The sequence below is a fragment of the Narcine bancroftii genome, chromosome 5 (assembly GCF_036971445.1).
Source record: "Narcine bancroftii isolate sNarBan1 chromosome 5, sNarBan1.hap1, whole genome shotgun sequence".
In the NCBI taxonomy this organism is placed as follows: Eukaryota; Metazoa; Chordata; class Chondrichthyes; order Torpediniformes; family Narcinidae; genus Narcine; species Narcine bancroftii.
The window spans coordinates 93,974,213-93,991,885 of NC_091473.1; the positions used below are offsets into that span (position 1 = coordinate 93,974,213).

General features: G+C 37.2%; 1 protein-coding gene across 7 annotated transcripts in view; it reads left to right on the forward strand.

Annotated features, from left to right (window-relative positions):
* Positions 1 to 17,673, forward strand: part of LOC138763727 (mesoderm induction early response protein 1-like) — a 94,579-nt gene that overhangs the window by 63,643 nt on the left and 13,263 nt on the right. For 6 of the 7 annotated variants that reach the window (XM_069938378.1, XM_069938379.1, XM_069938381.1 and 3 more), the window contains 2 exons: positions 9,403 to 9,530; positions 12,885 to 13,024. In XM_069938378.1, the coding sequence (XP_069794479.1) occupies positions 9,403 to 9,530; positions 12,885 to 13,024 (268 nt within the window). Of the gene's footprint in view, positions 1 to 9,402; positions 9,531 to 12,884; positions 13,025 to 13,495; positions 17,389 to 17,673 lie in introns of those variants that run through there. The other variant, XM_069938384.1, reaches the window with a different exon arrangement.

Here is a 17,673-nt window from a genome sequence, read left to right on the forward strand (position 1 = left end):
TCCTTAATTTATTGTGTTCCACTTCAGTTAGATGCGTTCCCTGCACGAATGCTATATCTATTTTTTCTTTTTTCAGTAAATTTAATAGCCTCTTCCTTTTAATTTGGTTATGTATTCTGTTAATATTTATAGTTATATAATTCAACGTGGCCATCTTATACTTTGTTTACATCTCATTTTCGCTTCCTCACCACCACCTTTCCCCATTTCCCCATTTTCATTTCTCAGTTTTCTTTTTTTTGAACACACTGTATGACAACACTTCTAAAACATAAAATATTTCAACCATTCCCACATCTAAAATTCCCTTAGCCCCAAGTGTTCCCCCCCTTCTCTGAGTCGCCCCTTGTCCCTTGCCGGGCAACCACAACTCCCCTCTCCTTTCGGACTGCGAACCCGTTCGCAAGTGTCAACTGATTTCACAGTGACTGTTATTCTCTCCCACCCAACCCCCTCCAGAAAATACTTTTATCTTCACATTACAACAAAGCTCCCCCTCTTTTCTTCTTTTTTTTAATTATTTATTTATTATTATTATTATTATTCTTTTTTAACCCCCCTTCTCCCTTACTTCCCTTTTCTTCCCTCCTTTAGTTCTTACTTATACATTATTTTTACTTCTTTATATGTAGTTTGTCATCGTTTTTTGTTCTTGTTACATCTCTTCATCTCTCTTTCTGTCTTGCAGGGGTTCTGCAAATTCTCGTGCTTTCTCCGGATCCGAGAACAGTCTATTTTGCTGCACCAGGATAACTATTTTAAGCACCGCTGGATATCTTAACATAAATTTATAGCCTCTCTTCCATAGGATCGATTTTGCTGCGTTAAACTCCTTCCTCTTCTTTAGGAGCTCAAAATTTATGCATGGATAGAAAAAAAAATTTTGACCTTTGTATTCCAGTGGTTTTTGTCTTCTCTAATTTTATTCATTGCCTTCTCCAATATATTTTCTCTTGTCGGGTATCTCAAGAATTTTACTAAAATGGATCTTGGTTTTTGTTGTGACTGTGGTTTCGGGGCTAATGTTCTGTGTGCCCTTCCTATTTCCATTCCTTCCTGCATTTCTGGCATTCCCAGAACTTTTGGGATCCATTCTGTTCTAAATTCTTTCATAACTTTGCGCACTATCTTTATATTGTTTCACCTACTATAGTTTTCCATTATATCCATCCATCTTCTGAGCTAACAACTCCTGTGTTTCTTTAACTTTTATGTCACTTTCTTCCAATTTTCTTTTTAAGTCGTTCACTTCCATTTCTACCACCATTGCACGTTCTTCCACATTTTCTAATCTTTTCCCTACCTCTGTTATGACCAGCTCTATTCTACTCACTTTTTCTTCTGTACTTTTCATTTTTCTTTTCATTTCATTAAATTCTAGTGTCACCCATTCTTTTAATGCTTTTATTTGTTCTTGAAAATTTTTTTTATCTATGTACTGTCCATTCATTTTACCTCCTATTCCTCTGTGCAGAGCTTGGTATTCTTCTTCTTCTTCTGCGTCTGCTCTTGGGTTTTTGTCTTCTATTTATCTTCCTTGTATCTGTGTCTCTTCTGACTTTCTTGTTGAGCTGCTTGTGTCAGTTTGTTGGTTATTTTTTTTCCCATGGTTTCTTGATGTTGGTTCTCTACTTCTGTGTTGGTTATCTGTTGTGTCTCTAGTTTCCTTTTTTCTTTCTCACCACACCCGTTCCTGTTGCTTTTTTATCTTCCAGCTGGGAGCCCTGCTGTCAGGCATCTCTCAGCTGTTCGTGGAGTTTTACTCCACAGCTGGTCCCCCCCCTCCCGCCGGTATTCTCCTTGTCGTGCGCATGTGCAGTTGCGCACCCCTGTTTGGCTCCGTGAGCCATTTTTGCAATCCTGCGGTCAGTGGGTCACGACCTGCGGAGTCTCCACTATCCTCCGGGAGGGAGTGGGCTCCTCTTTCCATGGTGGGTCCCTGCTTTTTCGTGCAGGTAAGGCCTTCACCTTTCTCTTCCAGGGTCTTTCCTCTTTTCTTCCCGTTGTTTATGGGTTTTCTTTCTTAGGTGGCATTTTCTCCACACTATTTTTTATTTGTTGTGATTTGTGTGTCTGGGACTTTGCTTTTTCTTCACTTTTTTTCTTCTTTTCTGGAGAGGGCTGGTATTCTATCAGCCACTACTCCATCACGTGACTCCTCCGCACCTAATATAGATGATGAACATTTTATTTCAGAAGCTTTGTTGTTGTTAAATCAGGCTAATTAAAATATCTAGTCGGGCGAGATTTTAATTGTGTTCTGGATACATCCCCGAAAAGTATAAGGAAATCAAAGATGGTGATACAAATTGGGGCTTTGAGAAAGATTTAAATTTGGTCGATATTTGGAGAAGAGTTAATCCTACGGAGAAACATTTTCCTTTTTATTAATTTCGATATGATTCATTTTCCAGGATAGATTTTTTTTGTGTATTGGCACATTTACAGGGTAGAATATTACAGGCTGAGTATAAAAGTAAGGTTATATCAGATCATTCTTTATTGTTTTTTTCTTTTGCAAGTTCGGAAGTGGTACGTTCATCCTACAGATGGAGGTTTATTTAATACAATGTTATTGAAAAAACCAGAGTTTGTTACTTTTGTTAAAGAACAGATTACTTTGTTTTTGGCTGAGAATGTTAATTCTGTAGATAGTTGATTTTTTTATTATGGGATGCTTTGAAAGCTTATTTAGGAGGTAGAAACAATATATGGCAGAATGTTTAGAGTTAGAGAAACGAATTGCTGAGTTAGAGAAAGATTTTCAGAAATATGTGACAGTAGATTAAAAAAAGTGGCTTTGGCAAATTTGAAATTATGTTACAATACATTACAAACCAATCAATTTCAGTGTTTAATTAATCGATCTAAGCAGCATTATTATGAATTGGGTGAGATGGCACATAAGGTACTTGCATGGCAATTAAAACGGAACAGGTATCGCAGACCATCAATGCTGTTAAAAAGAATTCAATAGTTACCTATAAATCTCAGGAAATTAATGACCAGTTTTATTCATTCTATCAAAAATTATATACTTCTGAAGGGAAGCAGGTTAATGGTTTTATTGAATCTTATTTATCTAAATTAATGTTACCGGTAATAGGGGAGGAAGATGTTATGGAATTAGAATCTCCGTTTACTGATTTTGAGATTAAGGAGGCTATACGGGAGATGCCAAATGGAAAGTCACCAGGGGATGATGGATTTTCTGTGGAATTTTATAAAATCCTTTATGAAGATTTATCTTCTGTATTTGGGGACGTATTGCAACAAATAACTGAAGAACAGGTGTTACCGGAATCGTGTTCGAGTGCTTTAATCACTGTAATTCTGAAAAAAGATAGCGATCCGTTGAAAGTGTCTTCGAATAGACCTATTTCTTTATTGAATGTAGATTATAAAATTATAGTAAAAGTGTTAGCAAATCGGCTTGCTAAGTACCTACCTAAGTTGATACATATTGATCAAACAGGTTTTATTAAGAATAGGAATCCGTCAGATAATATCCTTTGGTTGATAACTTTGGTCAATGCATATCGAAAACAGCCCAACCACCTTTGATAGCCTTTCAAAGCCTTTGATAGGGTCAAATGGGATTTTTTATTTAAGGTGTTAGAGAAGTTTAAATTTGGCCCTTTTTTTATTGGTTGGGTTAAAGCTTTATATACAAGCCCAATTGCCAGGGTGGTGACAAATGGTCAAGTTTCTTTACCATTTAAATTGACACGTTCGACTTGGCAAGGTTGTCCATTGTCCCCAGCCTTGTTTGCATTGGCTATTGAACCGTTAGCTCAGATGATAAGACAGAATGAAAAGATAAGAGGGATGAGAGTTATGGATGAGGAATATAAGATTAATTTATTTGCAGATGATGTCTTGATATATTTAACAGAACCAAACCAGTCATTATCACAATTGCAGGAATGTTTACTACAATTTGGAGAACTTTCTGGATATAAAATTAATTGGGATAAGAGTAAAATTTTGCCAGTTGGAGAGGGTGACTTCAGAATATAAAAGTGTTATAAAATTAAAATGGTCAAATAAACTCAAATATTTAGGAGTAATTGTAAATGCTGATTATCAATCTTTATATAAGTTAAATTATGTTCCTTTATTAAAAAAGATTAAAGCGGATTTAATTAAATGGAAAGATCTTCCGTTAACCTTAATTGGTCATGTAAACTGTATTAAGATGAATATTTTTCCTCGAATTCAATATTTATTTCAGTCGATACCATGTTCCTTTTCAAAGGGTTTTTTCCAGGATTTAAATAAAATGGTGAGGGAATTTTTATGGAAAGGTAAATTACCGCGAGTAGCATTATATAAACTCACATGGAAATATGCATTAGGTGGACTTCAGTTACCTCATTTTCAAAATTATTATGAAGCAGCTCAGTTGAAATTTGTTAGGTTGATGGACATGGATCAACCTCCAAGTTGCGCAAAAGTGGAGATGGCTTGTATTTCTGAAGTTGAGGTGCATCAATTTATATTTCGATGGAATATGAATTTGTTGCGGGAATGTAATATGCCAGTATTAAAACATTTGTTACAGGTTTGGACTTAAAGAAATAAAATTTTAGGATCAAAAGGTAAATTATCAATTTTAACCCCACTATATAATAATCAGCTTATTCCTTTTTCACTGTTCAATAATCATTTAAAGAGTTGGAACTCTAAGGGTATAAAGACATTGCAAGATTGTTTTGAGGAAGGACAACTTCTTTCTTTTAACCAATTGAGGGAACAATTTGATATATATGAAAATTCTTTGTTTTGTGTATTACCAGCTTAGAGCTTTGGTAAAAGATATTTATGCTAAAGAGATGATTTTACCTGTATTGACGAATTTGAAGCTTTGATTTCCTCTATAACAAAGAAGGGTTATATTTCAGTTATGTATCAAGTGTTACAAGATAGTATGGATAAACTGGAATGGGAGAATTCTAAGCTTAAATGGGAAAGTGATTTAACCTTCAGTTTTCCGGAAGATAATTGGGCAGATATGTGTTATGATAGTGTAACTAAATTGACGAATGTACAATATGGAATGGTTAATTATAATTTTTTACATCAGTTATATTTAACTCCAGAGAAATTGAAAAAGTATGGTTTTAGTAACTCGGATTCTTGTTTCAGATGTGGTTTATGTACTGGAACTTTTTAACATGCTGTTTGGTCTTGTGTTAAAGTACAACCATTTTAGGAAGGAATTAGGTTAGTTTTGGAAAAATTATATAATATTAAACTACCATTATAGACCCATCCATTTTTTTATTGGGTTGTATGGTTTCTTTAAGGGGATTAGGGTTGGAGAAGTTTCAAATTGCATTTGTACGTTTAGTGTTGTCTGTAGCACGAAAATGTGTAGCTAGTACATGGAAAGATTAGTATAACACGCTGCCAGAATGAACTGAAAGCTTGTATTATTATGGAAAAAATTACATATAATATGCATGATAATTATTTTTTTTGTTAATAAGTGGTTTCCTTATTTGGAATATATGCATTTAGAAATACTTTGATTTATTGTAAATATTTTGTTTTTCTTTTTATTTATATTTTTGGCTCTCCTTAAGAGAGCTGGCTGATGGGGTGGGAGGGTGGAGTGAGGTTTTTGTTTTTTTTATATATTTATACAAAATTGTTCTTATTGGATTGTATGTTCTTTTTTAACGATTCTTTAAATAAATAAAGTTTTAAAGAAAGAAACAGTTTCAATTAGAGAAGTTAAAATTGAGATGGAGGGAGATAAGAGAATTGAGGCTGTAACTCCTGGGGAGAGGTTTTTGGCTAGTAGAAAGGTAAATTAGTTCCTCCTTTTGATGAGGGATATATAGATCCACCTGCGCTGGGTGGGTCACGTCTCCAGAATGGAGGACCATCGCCTTCCCAAGATCGTGTTATATGGCGAGCTCTCCACTGGCCACCGTGACAGAGGTGCACCAAAGAAAAGGTACAAGGACTGCCTAAAGAAATCTCTTGGTGCCTGCCACATTGACCACCGCCAGTGGGCTGATATCGCCTCAAACCGTGCATCTTGGCGCCTCACAGTTTGGCGGGCAGCAACCTCCTTTGAAGAAGACCGCAGAGCCCACCTCACTGACAAAAGGCAAAGGAGGAAAAACCCAACACCCAACCCCAACCAACCAATTTTCCCCTGCAGCCGCTGCAACCGTGTCTGCCTGTCCCGCATCGGACTTGTCAGCCACAAACGAGCCTGCAGCTGACGTGGACTTTTACCCCCTCCATAAATCTTCGTCCGCGAAGCCAAGCCAAAGAAAGAAAGAAGAAGAATAGAATAAGTTAAAGTTTGATCCTGTTTTTATATTTAAAGGAAATTAAAAATTACTTTTATTTAAGTAACCATTTGTCTTGGTGAATTTCTATTGCTGCTGGGTTTTGGGGTCCTCTGGGCCCATAATAATATCCATGAATATATTGACAAGTTGGTTAGCATAGGTTTTCATTACTCGACCAGGTACTTCATTCTGGCCAGATGCTTTCTATAATTTTCCTCTCCTGAAGGCAACCCGCGTGTCACTCTTGGATGTGGACTGTACAGCACCATCAGGGGACATGGGGGTGCGCAGTGGTTCTTCCTTGTTCTGGTGATCAAATCAGGCAGAGAAGGCATTCAGTTCTTCTGGAGTGAATCTTTGCTGTCTCCTACTGCACCAGATTTGGTTTTTAACAGGGTATATTATTTAGCCTCTGCCACAGCTGTTGGGTATTCTTCATTGTTTCCATTCTTGTTTGGAATCTCCACATTGCCCAAGATGGCTTTCTGCAAGTCTTACCTGCTCCTTGTTTGGTGTTCTGGATCTCCTGACAAATGTCTGTGATCTGGCTCTCAGCGTGTTTCAGATTTCATTGTTCATCCAGAGATTCTGGTTGGGGAAAGCTGAATGATTTGGTTGGGACACATTAGTCCATAATTGTTTTGTTAAAAGTCCGTCATGACCCTAGTGCAATCATTTTGATCCTCAGCTGAGTTCTTGAACACTGCCCAATGAACAGACTCAAGGCAGTTGTATAACCATTCTTCAGCCTCTTCTGACAACCTTCAAGCTGTCTTGATTTCTGGAGCCTTTCTTTTTAGACTCTATCTGTATGAAAGCAGGAAGAGCACAACCAAGTTATCCATTCTGGCAAAATGCAGTTTTGGGAAAGAACAGTAGGCCTTTCTTATTTTGATTTAGCAGTGATCAAGTGTCCCGTAGATAACTTATTGGCATTTTGGAAGGTCAAATTTGATGGTTAATTGTATGGTACTTAAAAGTGTGAATGAGGCAATTTTTTTTAAAGAGTTGTGGGTGCTTGGAATGCATTGCCAGGGGTGGTGGTGGAGCCAAGGGCATTTAAGAGCCTCTTAGGCACATGGATGAAAGAAAAAGAGTGTTATGAAGTAGGGAGGGTTTTGGTTTTTTTTGGTAGGTGGTATATGTGTCAGCACATCATGGGCCAAAGGGGCTGTGCTGTAATGTTCTGTGATTTATAGAATATTGTATTCCAATAAGTAAAGTTGGGGGTGGAGGGGGAGTTAAGTAAAGATCACGGATCATATCACATAACAACATGATTACATCAGTGAAGTATAAAATATCTTATGTAAGTGAATTTTACGTGTATTATTTGTATAATATTTGTATTCAGTATTTTTGGATATAGTTATTAATTGTTTAATTATTATCATTGTAGAATTTGCTGTCCTGAACAAAACAAGATATGTAAATACACCAGGGGTGTAGGTTAATTATGTGACACTAACTTGTGGGCCAAAATGGCCTGTTACCATGCTGTATGTCTAAATTTAAAATTTAAATTATGGTTATGCTTCTAATTTACAATTGATATGGTACATATATAAGTTTGATTTATGTTATCATGAGTAATGACTGATACCCTTGTGTAAAGGGTTTTTAAGATGAATAAAAATATTTTAAAAAGAAAGGAATACTGTATTCAATTCTGGTCACCTCATTACAGGAAGGATGATATAAACATGGAGAGGGTGCAGAGGAGATTTACCATGATGTTGTCTGGATTGGAAAATGTCTTCTGAGGCAAGGTTAACAGAGCTGGGGCTTTTCTCTGTGGAGTGACAAAAGATGAGAGAGGATTTAATAGAGGTCAACAGTTTAGGAGAGGCATAGATTAGATGAATAGCCAGCACCTTTTACCCAAGGTGAGAGTAGCAAACAGCAGAGGACATCAGTATAAAGTGTGAGGGGAGTTAAGTTTAAGTGAGATATTGGGGGTAAGTTTTTATTTTTTATACGGGATAGATAATGTGTGATTGGAATATAATTGCCAGGGGTGGTGGAGGAGGTTGGTACAGTAGGGACATTTAAAAGACTCTTGGGTATTGTTAGGTAAAACATCATGAGATGGGAATGTACAGGGCAGTAACAAGATGTGAATGCATCCTTGTACTTACAAGATAAGAGAGACATTGATGGATTGAGAGGCAGGAAGCTAGCAGGGAAAGGATAGCAACAGTTTTAGTCATTGGACAAGTAATGATATGATGATGTTCTAAGCACATATCCAAGGGTATAAAAAATCACCATTTTGCTGATAACGGCAGAATGCATTCTCCGACTAACCTGGTTGGTCGCAAGTGTTACAATCCGGTAATAAAGAACAAAGAACCCTGATTTCGACTCAGCCTGGTGTTTGTCTCACTCATTCATGAACAAAGCAGACCTAACAGTATGTGGATGCATGAAAAATAGAGGGTTATGGTTGTGAGGTAATGAGGCTTTAGTTTGTTGTATAGGTTTATGTAGGTCAGCACAACATTGAGGGCCGATTGGCCTGTATGATGCTGGTATGTTTTATGTAAAATATGCCAATGTATTAGAGGCATATTTCTATTTTAACCCTAGGTTTTGTGGCAGATTCAAAACTTGGAGCAGTTTCTTAAAAATAATGTGTTAAAGGCACACAGGAAATTCATTGATTGATTTTAATTTCATCTTGCTAATTGTAAAATTAGTTTCTATCAGCTTTATTGTGTTTAAAGTCATATCTTGGACATCAAATGAAAATGTTCTCAAAAGTTTTGGCGGGTACTATTCTTTTGAAATTGAATTTAAAATTTCAATATGTTCAGCAAACTAATCAATAAAACGAGAAGCTTAATTCTAAACATTGGAAACAAATTGTAAAGCTTAAGGGTGAAATGATTAACATATCAAAAGATTTTAAATGATATTTGTTAGTCAATGGAATAGCAAAACGCCAAATTATTTGAGATGGAAATAGATGGCAAAGCAAGCTAATGATTAAATTTCAATGGAGGAAAAAGTTTTTAAAAATTCATTGTGTGCACAATTTTTCTTGGTTTAAAATATTTTATTACTGATCTGTTTTTATTAATATGCACAGGTGAGAACACGTTCAGTAGGGGATTGTGTAGCATTTTATTACATGTGGAAGAAGTCTGAGCGTTATGATTTTTTTGCACAGCAGACCAGGTTTGGAAAAAAGAAATATAATCTTCATCCAGGTGTTACGTAAGTACCTATGTGATTTCATAATTGTTGTCCATTTTATTTTCTACTATTGTATTTGATCAGTGTTCTATTGCACATTATTAAATACTCTTCTTGCTTTCTTCTCATTCATGGCTTAAATCTGTTTTTCAAAAGAAACAAACTGGATTAAATGTACATGTAAAATGCAGCTACTTGTAGCAAAGTTAAATGCAGCAAGGTTGTGATTTGATTTCCCTATGAAATTGATTAATTTTACATTGCTGTATAAAGTGGAACTGTGATATTGACTAAGCAAATTGGTAGTTAATCTTTTCAAAAAATGAGCATATATAGTGGTCCCCACTTATGCACAGTTTCAGTTACCTGCTGGTAATCTCTGAAGCTGATCCAACTGCTCTACCCTCTCCCCACAGCCCTGTATCAGTCCCAACTAATCCCACTGCCCTGCTCTCTCCCCATAGCCCTGTGTCGGTCCCCACACTGATCTCACTAGCCTGCTCTCTGTTCACAGCCCTGTGTCGGTCCACACTACTTACAAATAAAAAGTTTACAGATAACTACAGTATCCCCTATTGCTTTGCAAAGTATATAATTTGGTGTTCACTAAACGACCACATTGCATAGCGCCCACTTTCACAGAATGTATCGTGGGCGTTAATCAGCACAAACCCTATATAGGGTTCGGTACTATCAACGATTTCATGCATTCACTGGGGGTCTTGGAACATAGCCCCCATGGATAAGGGAGAACTACTATCCTTTCAAACCTGACCCAGTTTTCTCTTGGTGTGCTGTGTGACAGCCTCCCATGTTCGCATCTAATGCAAGTTTCTGGTGGTTTTGCTCTGCCTCTGGGGTGTCTGAGGTCGCTGTCAGTCCCTCCCATTGTCATTCATCCATCAATAAAGGAGTGATAAGCTGAAACCAGACAGTTCCAAATCTTTCTGAAGTTGACGATTTCAGATTTATTGTCAGAGTCCATCCATGAGTATATACATAAAGTACATACAGCTTAGCTGGAAGATGTTCTCACCGACATCTTTAACACCTCCCTCAGAAGTGCTGTCACCATTGTCCCTGTGCTGAAGAAGTTGTCTGTGTGTGTGCCTCAATGACTATCGTCCTGTTGCACTAACATCGACCATCATGAAATGCTTCAAGAGGCTTATTATGGGGCACATCAAGCTCCTGCTGTCCCCCATCACTGGACCCCCTGCAGTTTGCATATAGATCCAACCACTCTGTGGACAATGCCATTGTCACCATCCATCACCTAGCCCTCACCCACCTGGAAAATAAGGACACGTATGTTCAAATGCTGTTTATTGATTTCAGTTCGGTATTCAACACAATCATACCTCAATATCTGCTAGGGAAGTTGAGCCTACTGGATCTAAACACTTCCCTCTGTAGCTAGGTTCTTGACTTCCTTTCGGGGAGACTTCAGGCAGTCCAGATCAGAAACAGCACTTCCAAGACCATCACATTGAGCACGGCCCCCCCCCCCAGGGCTGAGTGCATAGTCCACTGGTGCTGTTCACTCTTCTGACTCATGATTGGAGGAAAACACAGCTCGAACCACATCATCAAGTTTGCTGATGACACGACTTATTAGTAAAAATGAGGAGTCAGGATACAGAGATGGTGCAGTCACTAACAGACTGGTGCAGAGCCAACAACCTGTATCTAAATCTTAATAAAAAGAGATGGTTGTCGACTTCAGGGGGGCCCAGGGGATGACTCCTCACTGACCATTGATGGCTCTGCCATTGAGCTTGTCAAGATTATCCTTGGAGAAGAATCTCACCTGGTCCAGCTCCATAGCCAAGAAAGCCTAGCAGCATTTCTACTTCCTGCGAAGGCTGAAGAAAGTTCATCTCCCTCCCTACATTCTACAGAGGATGTATTGAGAGCATTCTGAGCAATTGCATCCCCACCTGGTGCATCCCCACCTCAGACCATAAGACCCTTCAGAGGATAGTGAAGTCAGTGGAAAAGATCATTGGGGGCACTCTTCCTACATTTACAACACACGATGCACGCAGAAAGCAATAAACATTGTGAAGGTCTTTACACACACACCTCGTAAACTTTTCTCCCTTCTGCCATCTGGTAGGAGGTACCGTAACACTCGGGCCCTTGCATCCAGATTGGGCAGCAGTTTTCCCCCCCTCCACCCAAGCCTCCTGAATTCCCAGAACATATGTGGATAATGTACCATGGACTTCTGTTGTATGTCTTAATATTTTAACTTATATTTATATAAATCCGCTCCATGGTCCTGTAAAAACACTATCATCTTTACCATGCAATGCATGGTATGAATGGCAAATAGAGGTGACTTGACATCGCATAACACCCTGAAATTCTTTTTTCTGTGGGCTATGCAGAATTACCACGTATTGGAAGTGCAAAATAAAATGACATAGCTTGTACATGTAAACAAATAAAGAACTATAAACAGATAAATATAAATAAACTGACAATGCAGAGAGAATTTAAAAAATCAATAAACTGCAGAAGTAAGAATCTTTAAATGAGTCTCTGAATTTTTCATTGAGGAGTCTGATGGTGGAAGGGTAGCAACTGTTCCTGGACCTGGAGGTGTGAGTCTTGTGGTACCTATACCTCTTCCTGATCGCAGCAGTGAGAACAGACAGTGTGCTGGGTGGTGTGAATCCTTGATGATTGCTGCTGCTCTTTGATGGCAGTTTAGCTGTTCTCAATATTGGGGATAGTTTTGCCTTTGATGTCCTGGACTGTGTCCACTATCTTTTGCAGGGCTTTACGCTTACGGGTATTGGTATCCCAATACTAGACTGTGATGCACCAAGTCAGAACACTTTTCACCACATTTCTTTAGAAATTTGCCAGGGTTTTTGGTGTCCTACCAAGCCTCCGCAAACTCCAGAGGAAGTAGAGGCGCTGATGTGCTTTTTTCACACTGCTTTCATTGTGTTCATTTCAGGAAAGATCCTCTGAGATAGTAACTCTCAAGAATTTAAATTTGCTCACCCTCTAGTTAGAATAAGATTATAGTGGAAAGTAAATGAAACTAAACCTGTTTAGTTCTGCAAGTGATCAGGAGTAGAGCCTGTGCTTTGGGCAGAATTTTTTGACTTTATGATATAATAGTGCTACTTTTTGTCCACTTGTTAAATCTTATTTTGATTTTTTTTTTTAAAACATTCTTGGTGACAACTTGAGTGTAACACTACTCCCAACTTTTTAAACTGAATCTTTTTTCAACACCATCAAAGAATTAGTTGTGCTTTCAATTTTGGGAAATTACAAATTATACCTAGAAAATGTCTTTCTTTTATGTGTGCCATGGCCAGACTTTATGCAATATCTTTCTGAAATTGGTTTTAGTGATTACATGGACCGACTCCTAGATGAAACTGAGAGCACAGCATCCAGCTGTGCACCTTCTCCTCCTCCAACCACCTCAACCAGTAGCAGCAGCCAGACAGAACGTGAAGATAATACAATCATAGGAACTAATGCAAATGGTGAGTTCTGCGATGGATGAGTTTGTGTCTCTATGGCTGAACTATTTCCCTGTGAATCGAGAAGTTGCCATACTTTTGATGTACTGCTAACTTGGTCATTTTAAAGCATTTACAATTCAAAACAGTCATTGAGAATATTCCCTAAATCATTTTAAAACTGTAGCATTTTCAAAAGATCAATATTTTGTTTGGCATGCCTTATTTTAATTACCCATAATTTGTTAACTGTTTATTCTCAGCAGGTATGCCATATAGAAACCAATACCTAATGCTCTCCTTTTCTGAACTTGCATCTTTGTTTGGTTTTATTGTTCTCAAGAATGTTGATTACATTTGGCCTCCTTTTGTCTCTGCTTCCAAATGCAAAGTTTACATTTGGTCTTATTAACATTCGGTTATTCTTAAAATAATTTGGATCATTTGCTAACAACTTTATGTTTGCATTACGTCTGATTTTATTTGTTCCCTCAGAAATTAGATTACATTCAATCTCTACAAGATGCATTGATTTTACTGACTTTACTTTCCAACAAAGACTTAAAACTGGAGATAATTACCACCTATTGAAAATACAAGATTGGTCAAAGGAACAATATTTGTGTAATAACCAGTTTCTAGAAGTCTTATGTGTAAAGTTTGCAATTAATATTTTTGTAGACAATCATTTCTACTAATCACTCAAAGTGAAATGCTGAATTGGTGAGATCTATTTTTAAACAGTCTGGTTAGTAGAGGGCTGCATCATTTGAACTCTACAAATTATATCCTTTATATTGGATTATAAATTTTCAATGAAATGTTGCTATTTTTTCTAAATGTGTGGTTTGCTATCCAATTTTAAATCTGTAATAGACAGACATTTTTAATGTAATCGCATTTGATCATGTGAAAAACAAAAAAAGGCAGCGCAAAAACAGTCTATTCCACCTGCAAAGTTTTCTCTGATGTCTTTTTTTGAGCTACCTGATTTATTACATTCTCTTGCATGCTTCCAGTATCCTTTCACACAACTATAATTGATTCATTGTAAATTTTTTTGTGTTTACCTTTTAATTTGTGCCACAATCTTGCTAACAAAAATAAATTCATCATTATTGATTTGGAAAAGATTAAATGGTACTCAGTATCACCTTATGCAATCTTGCAACATCACAGGGTAGAAGGGATGCTGGGGTGACTTTGATGTCTTTGCTCTCATGCAGAGTCAATTATTGATCTGTTGACCACTGAACTAATTTTAAAGTTTGTGCATCACTGGAAGCGATTGGCAGCGCTAATTGTAAATGTTGCTTTGTTTGATTTTTGTTTGGATTTTTTTGATACACATGCACCCACTTGCACTGTCTGCCTGTTGGAAAATGATAAAGATTATGGTTAGTGAAGCACTTCAAGATGTATTGCAAAACATTTTTGGTGAAAGAATCTAATTGTCCAAACTGCTGCAGAAATAGCCAGAAGGAACTCACTTTAAAATGAGTTTTTTCTGACACTGTACCAGTTATAGACAGTGACTATGGCAGCAGACGTCAGAGGGGCTTAGCAGCTGAAGGACCCAGGCTTCTTGCAGACTTGGCAACTTGCAGTTGAAGGACTCGCACAGGCTGTGGGCTGCTGGAGAATGTCTAATAGGAACCAGGTATCAACTAGGATTGAAGAGAGTGCTGAGGGCAGAGGGCAGGAAAGACTCCTGAGGGGGGGTCCGGCTTCCAGATCATATTGAAAGTTTTTTATATGGAGCTCAGGTTGCTGATGCATTGAACTGGAGTCTGTGTGGCTGAAGAGGCTGTGGGAGAGCTGCAGGTGAATCCATGGACACTCAGTGATTCTGAAGGGGCTCTCTTCTGGTACTCTTTCTTGTTACAGAGTTGAAGCGTATCATGTATTGCACAAATCCAGAGATTCAATAGTCAAATATCCTTTTTCCATGCAGTATCGTGGGTAGGATTATTTTTAACTTTATATCATTCTATCTTGCAACATGGTATTGATGTACCGTATTTTTACACATATAAAACGCACGTTATATGTGTATTTACAAACCAGACTCCCCCCCCCTCCGCGCGCATTGTATGCATGTGCGCCCTATGCGAGAATATTTTTGCACATTAAAACAACACTCACCATTAATAGTGGGCATGGTAAAATTGAACCAGAAATTTATAGCGGGCGTGGGAATATAATAGTGGCATTGAAAGAACACGCACAATTTATAGCAGCCACAGGAAAGATGTGCCGGCAATTTATAGCGAACGTGGGAATATAATAGCACCATTGACAGCACAGGGGCCATAGGAAAGACGTGCTGGCAATTTATAGCAAGCATGAGAATATAATAGCGGCAATGAAAGAACGTGCACAATTTATAGCGGCTGTGGGAAACAATTTATAGTGAGTGTGGAATATTATAGAGAGCATGAGAATGTAATAGCAACATTGAAACAATGCGCGCAATTTATAATGGCTGTGGGAAATTTTTGATTTTGGGAATATCTTTGTACTGAATGCCATAGCATTCCTATAAACAGGACATTCTGGCTATGGCACTGCACCTTATCAATGTTAATTGCCCAGACGAGTCCCTGAGGAAGGAGATTAACATATCAAGTGCCTCTGATTTGAGACATTAGAATTATCCTGCTTAACTCTGAAGCCTCTCTTGGATCTATTTAATTGATTCCTCTCCAAACTTGTCAATGTGTTGCAGCAGGATAACGTTTATATAAGGGCAATTTACGCCTCTGGGGGAAGTTGATTGGGTGTTAATTGGGGGAGATTAACTGTGGCAGATCCCATTTAAATGCAAATTGCTTTTGTCAGCCAGAATTTAGAATATTAGTCCTGCACAGTATTTTACACAGTTTGATTTTCTGCACGTTATAGTGTGTGTGTACACATTATAGGAGTAAAAATACAGTAATTATTTGGTAATTGCAACCTGATTCCTTTAATATTCAATATAATCTTGTCATTTTCATTGAATTTTTCATAGTATTTCCTTATTCAGTGGTAAAGCACCTTTATGCCTTTTCACCAAGCTGACTTGCCTCCAAGTGTAGTGCTTGAAAAAGATTATTACTGTGTGTAAATAATCCAAAAAAGCAGATGAAAAATTAGTTGACTGAGTGAATCTGCTATTTTTTTCCATGCTTAAAAATTACTGGTACCTTCTACCTCAAGATCTTGCTGTATTATTTGCAAATTACTTTTGATGTAAATTCTGCCACTTTGTTTTTATTAGGTGAGGGTACTCACCTGATAAAACTCCCACCAGGGGGTGAAATTCCAAATCAAAGGTTACTTAATGAATTATCACTTTGAATGGAAACTAATGTTCTATTCAAATTAGTAAAATACTGATTTTTGTTATCAAGTTAGAAGCCAGTGGACAGAGCAGCTTGATAAATGCACAAGTAAAAAAAATATGGTTTTAATGAATCAGATTTGTGTTTTAGATGTGGTGATACGGTTGGAACTTTTTTCATGCTGTTTGGTTATGTATACATATACAATCTTTTTGGAAAAAAATTCAATCGTTTTTAGAATACCTGTGTAAGATTAAAATAGTTTTAGATCCAACTGTATTTTTATTGGGTAGTTTGCAACCTCTGAAAGGTTTGAGATTAGATAAGTTCCAGCTTGCTTTTGTATATTTAGCTTTATCCGCAGTGAAAAAATATATTGCTAGTACGTGGAAAGGTACAAATATGATTGATATTAATAGATGGCATAATGAGATGAAATATTGTTTAATAATGGAAAAAATTATGTTTCGCATGATCATTGTAATTTTTTTTATTAATAAGTGGCTATTATACTCGGAATATTTACATTTCAATTTATATTGACTAGATTTTGATATGTTTATTTAACTTTTTCTTTAATATTATTTATTTTTTCTTTTTTTAATGGCTTTCCTTAGGAGAGTTGGCTGAAGGGGGGGTCCCTTTTCTTTTCTTTTTTTTCTATATATATTAAAAAACATTCATGTTTATGTTTAACTGTTGCATATGTCATATATTGTTTTTTGAACGAATAAATAAAGTTTTTAAAAAAATAAATAAATACACAAGTACAATCTAAATTGCATCTATTTTTAACAGGTAATTGGTAAGAAAATGAATTCAGCACAAAGTAGTATTGATGCCATTGATGAAACATCGTTGAAAGGCAGGCTGGTCTGGTCAGTTTACCAGGGTACAACAGAATTTGCAGGTGAGATAGAAGGGGATGCAGAAGAGGTGGTTCCATTGCACAGTTAGTCAAGGAGTGCATTACTTCATTAATGACAGGGGATAGCTGATGCTGAGGATATTGTGGATAACCTTTTTCGTGAATTGATGTCACTGCAGTTTAAGGCCTAAGCAAGGATATGGAGTGAGTGATCAAGAGGCAAGAAGGTGCGTCTCGACTCCTCTGTGGTCATCTCCCTCCGAAACAGATGTACTGTTATGGATGTGATGGAGATGGCTATATAGTGGGACAGTTGAGGAACAGTGGAGGTTTTTCCACAGATTTTTGTGTTCAACAAAAGTATATTCCAGTTAAGAGTAAGGACAGTAAGGAGCCAGTACTGGATAATTAAGGAAATAAATAAAGGCATCAAACTAAAAGCTCATCAAGGATGGTAAGAAATTGGAAGATTGGGAAAA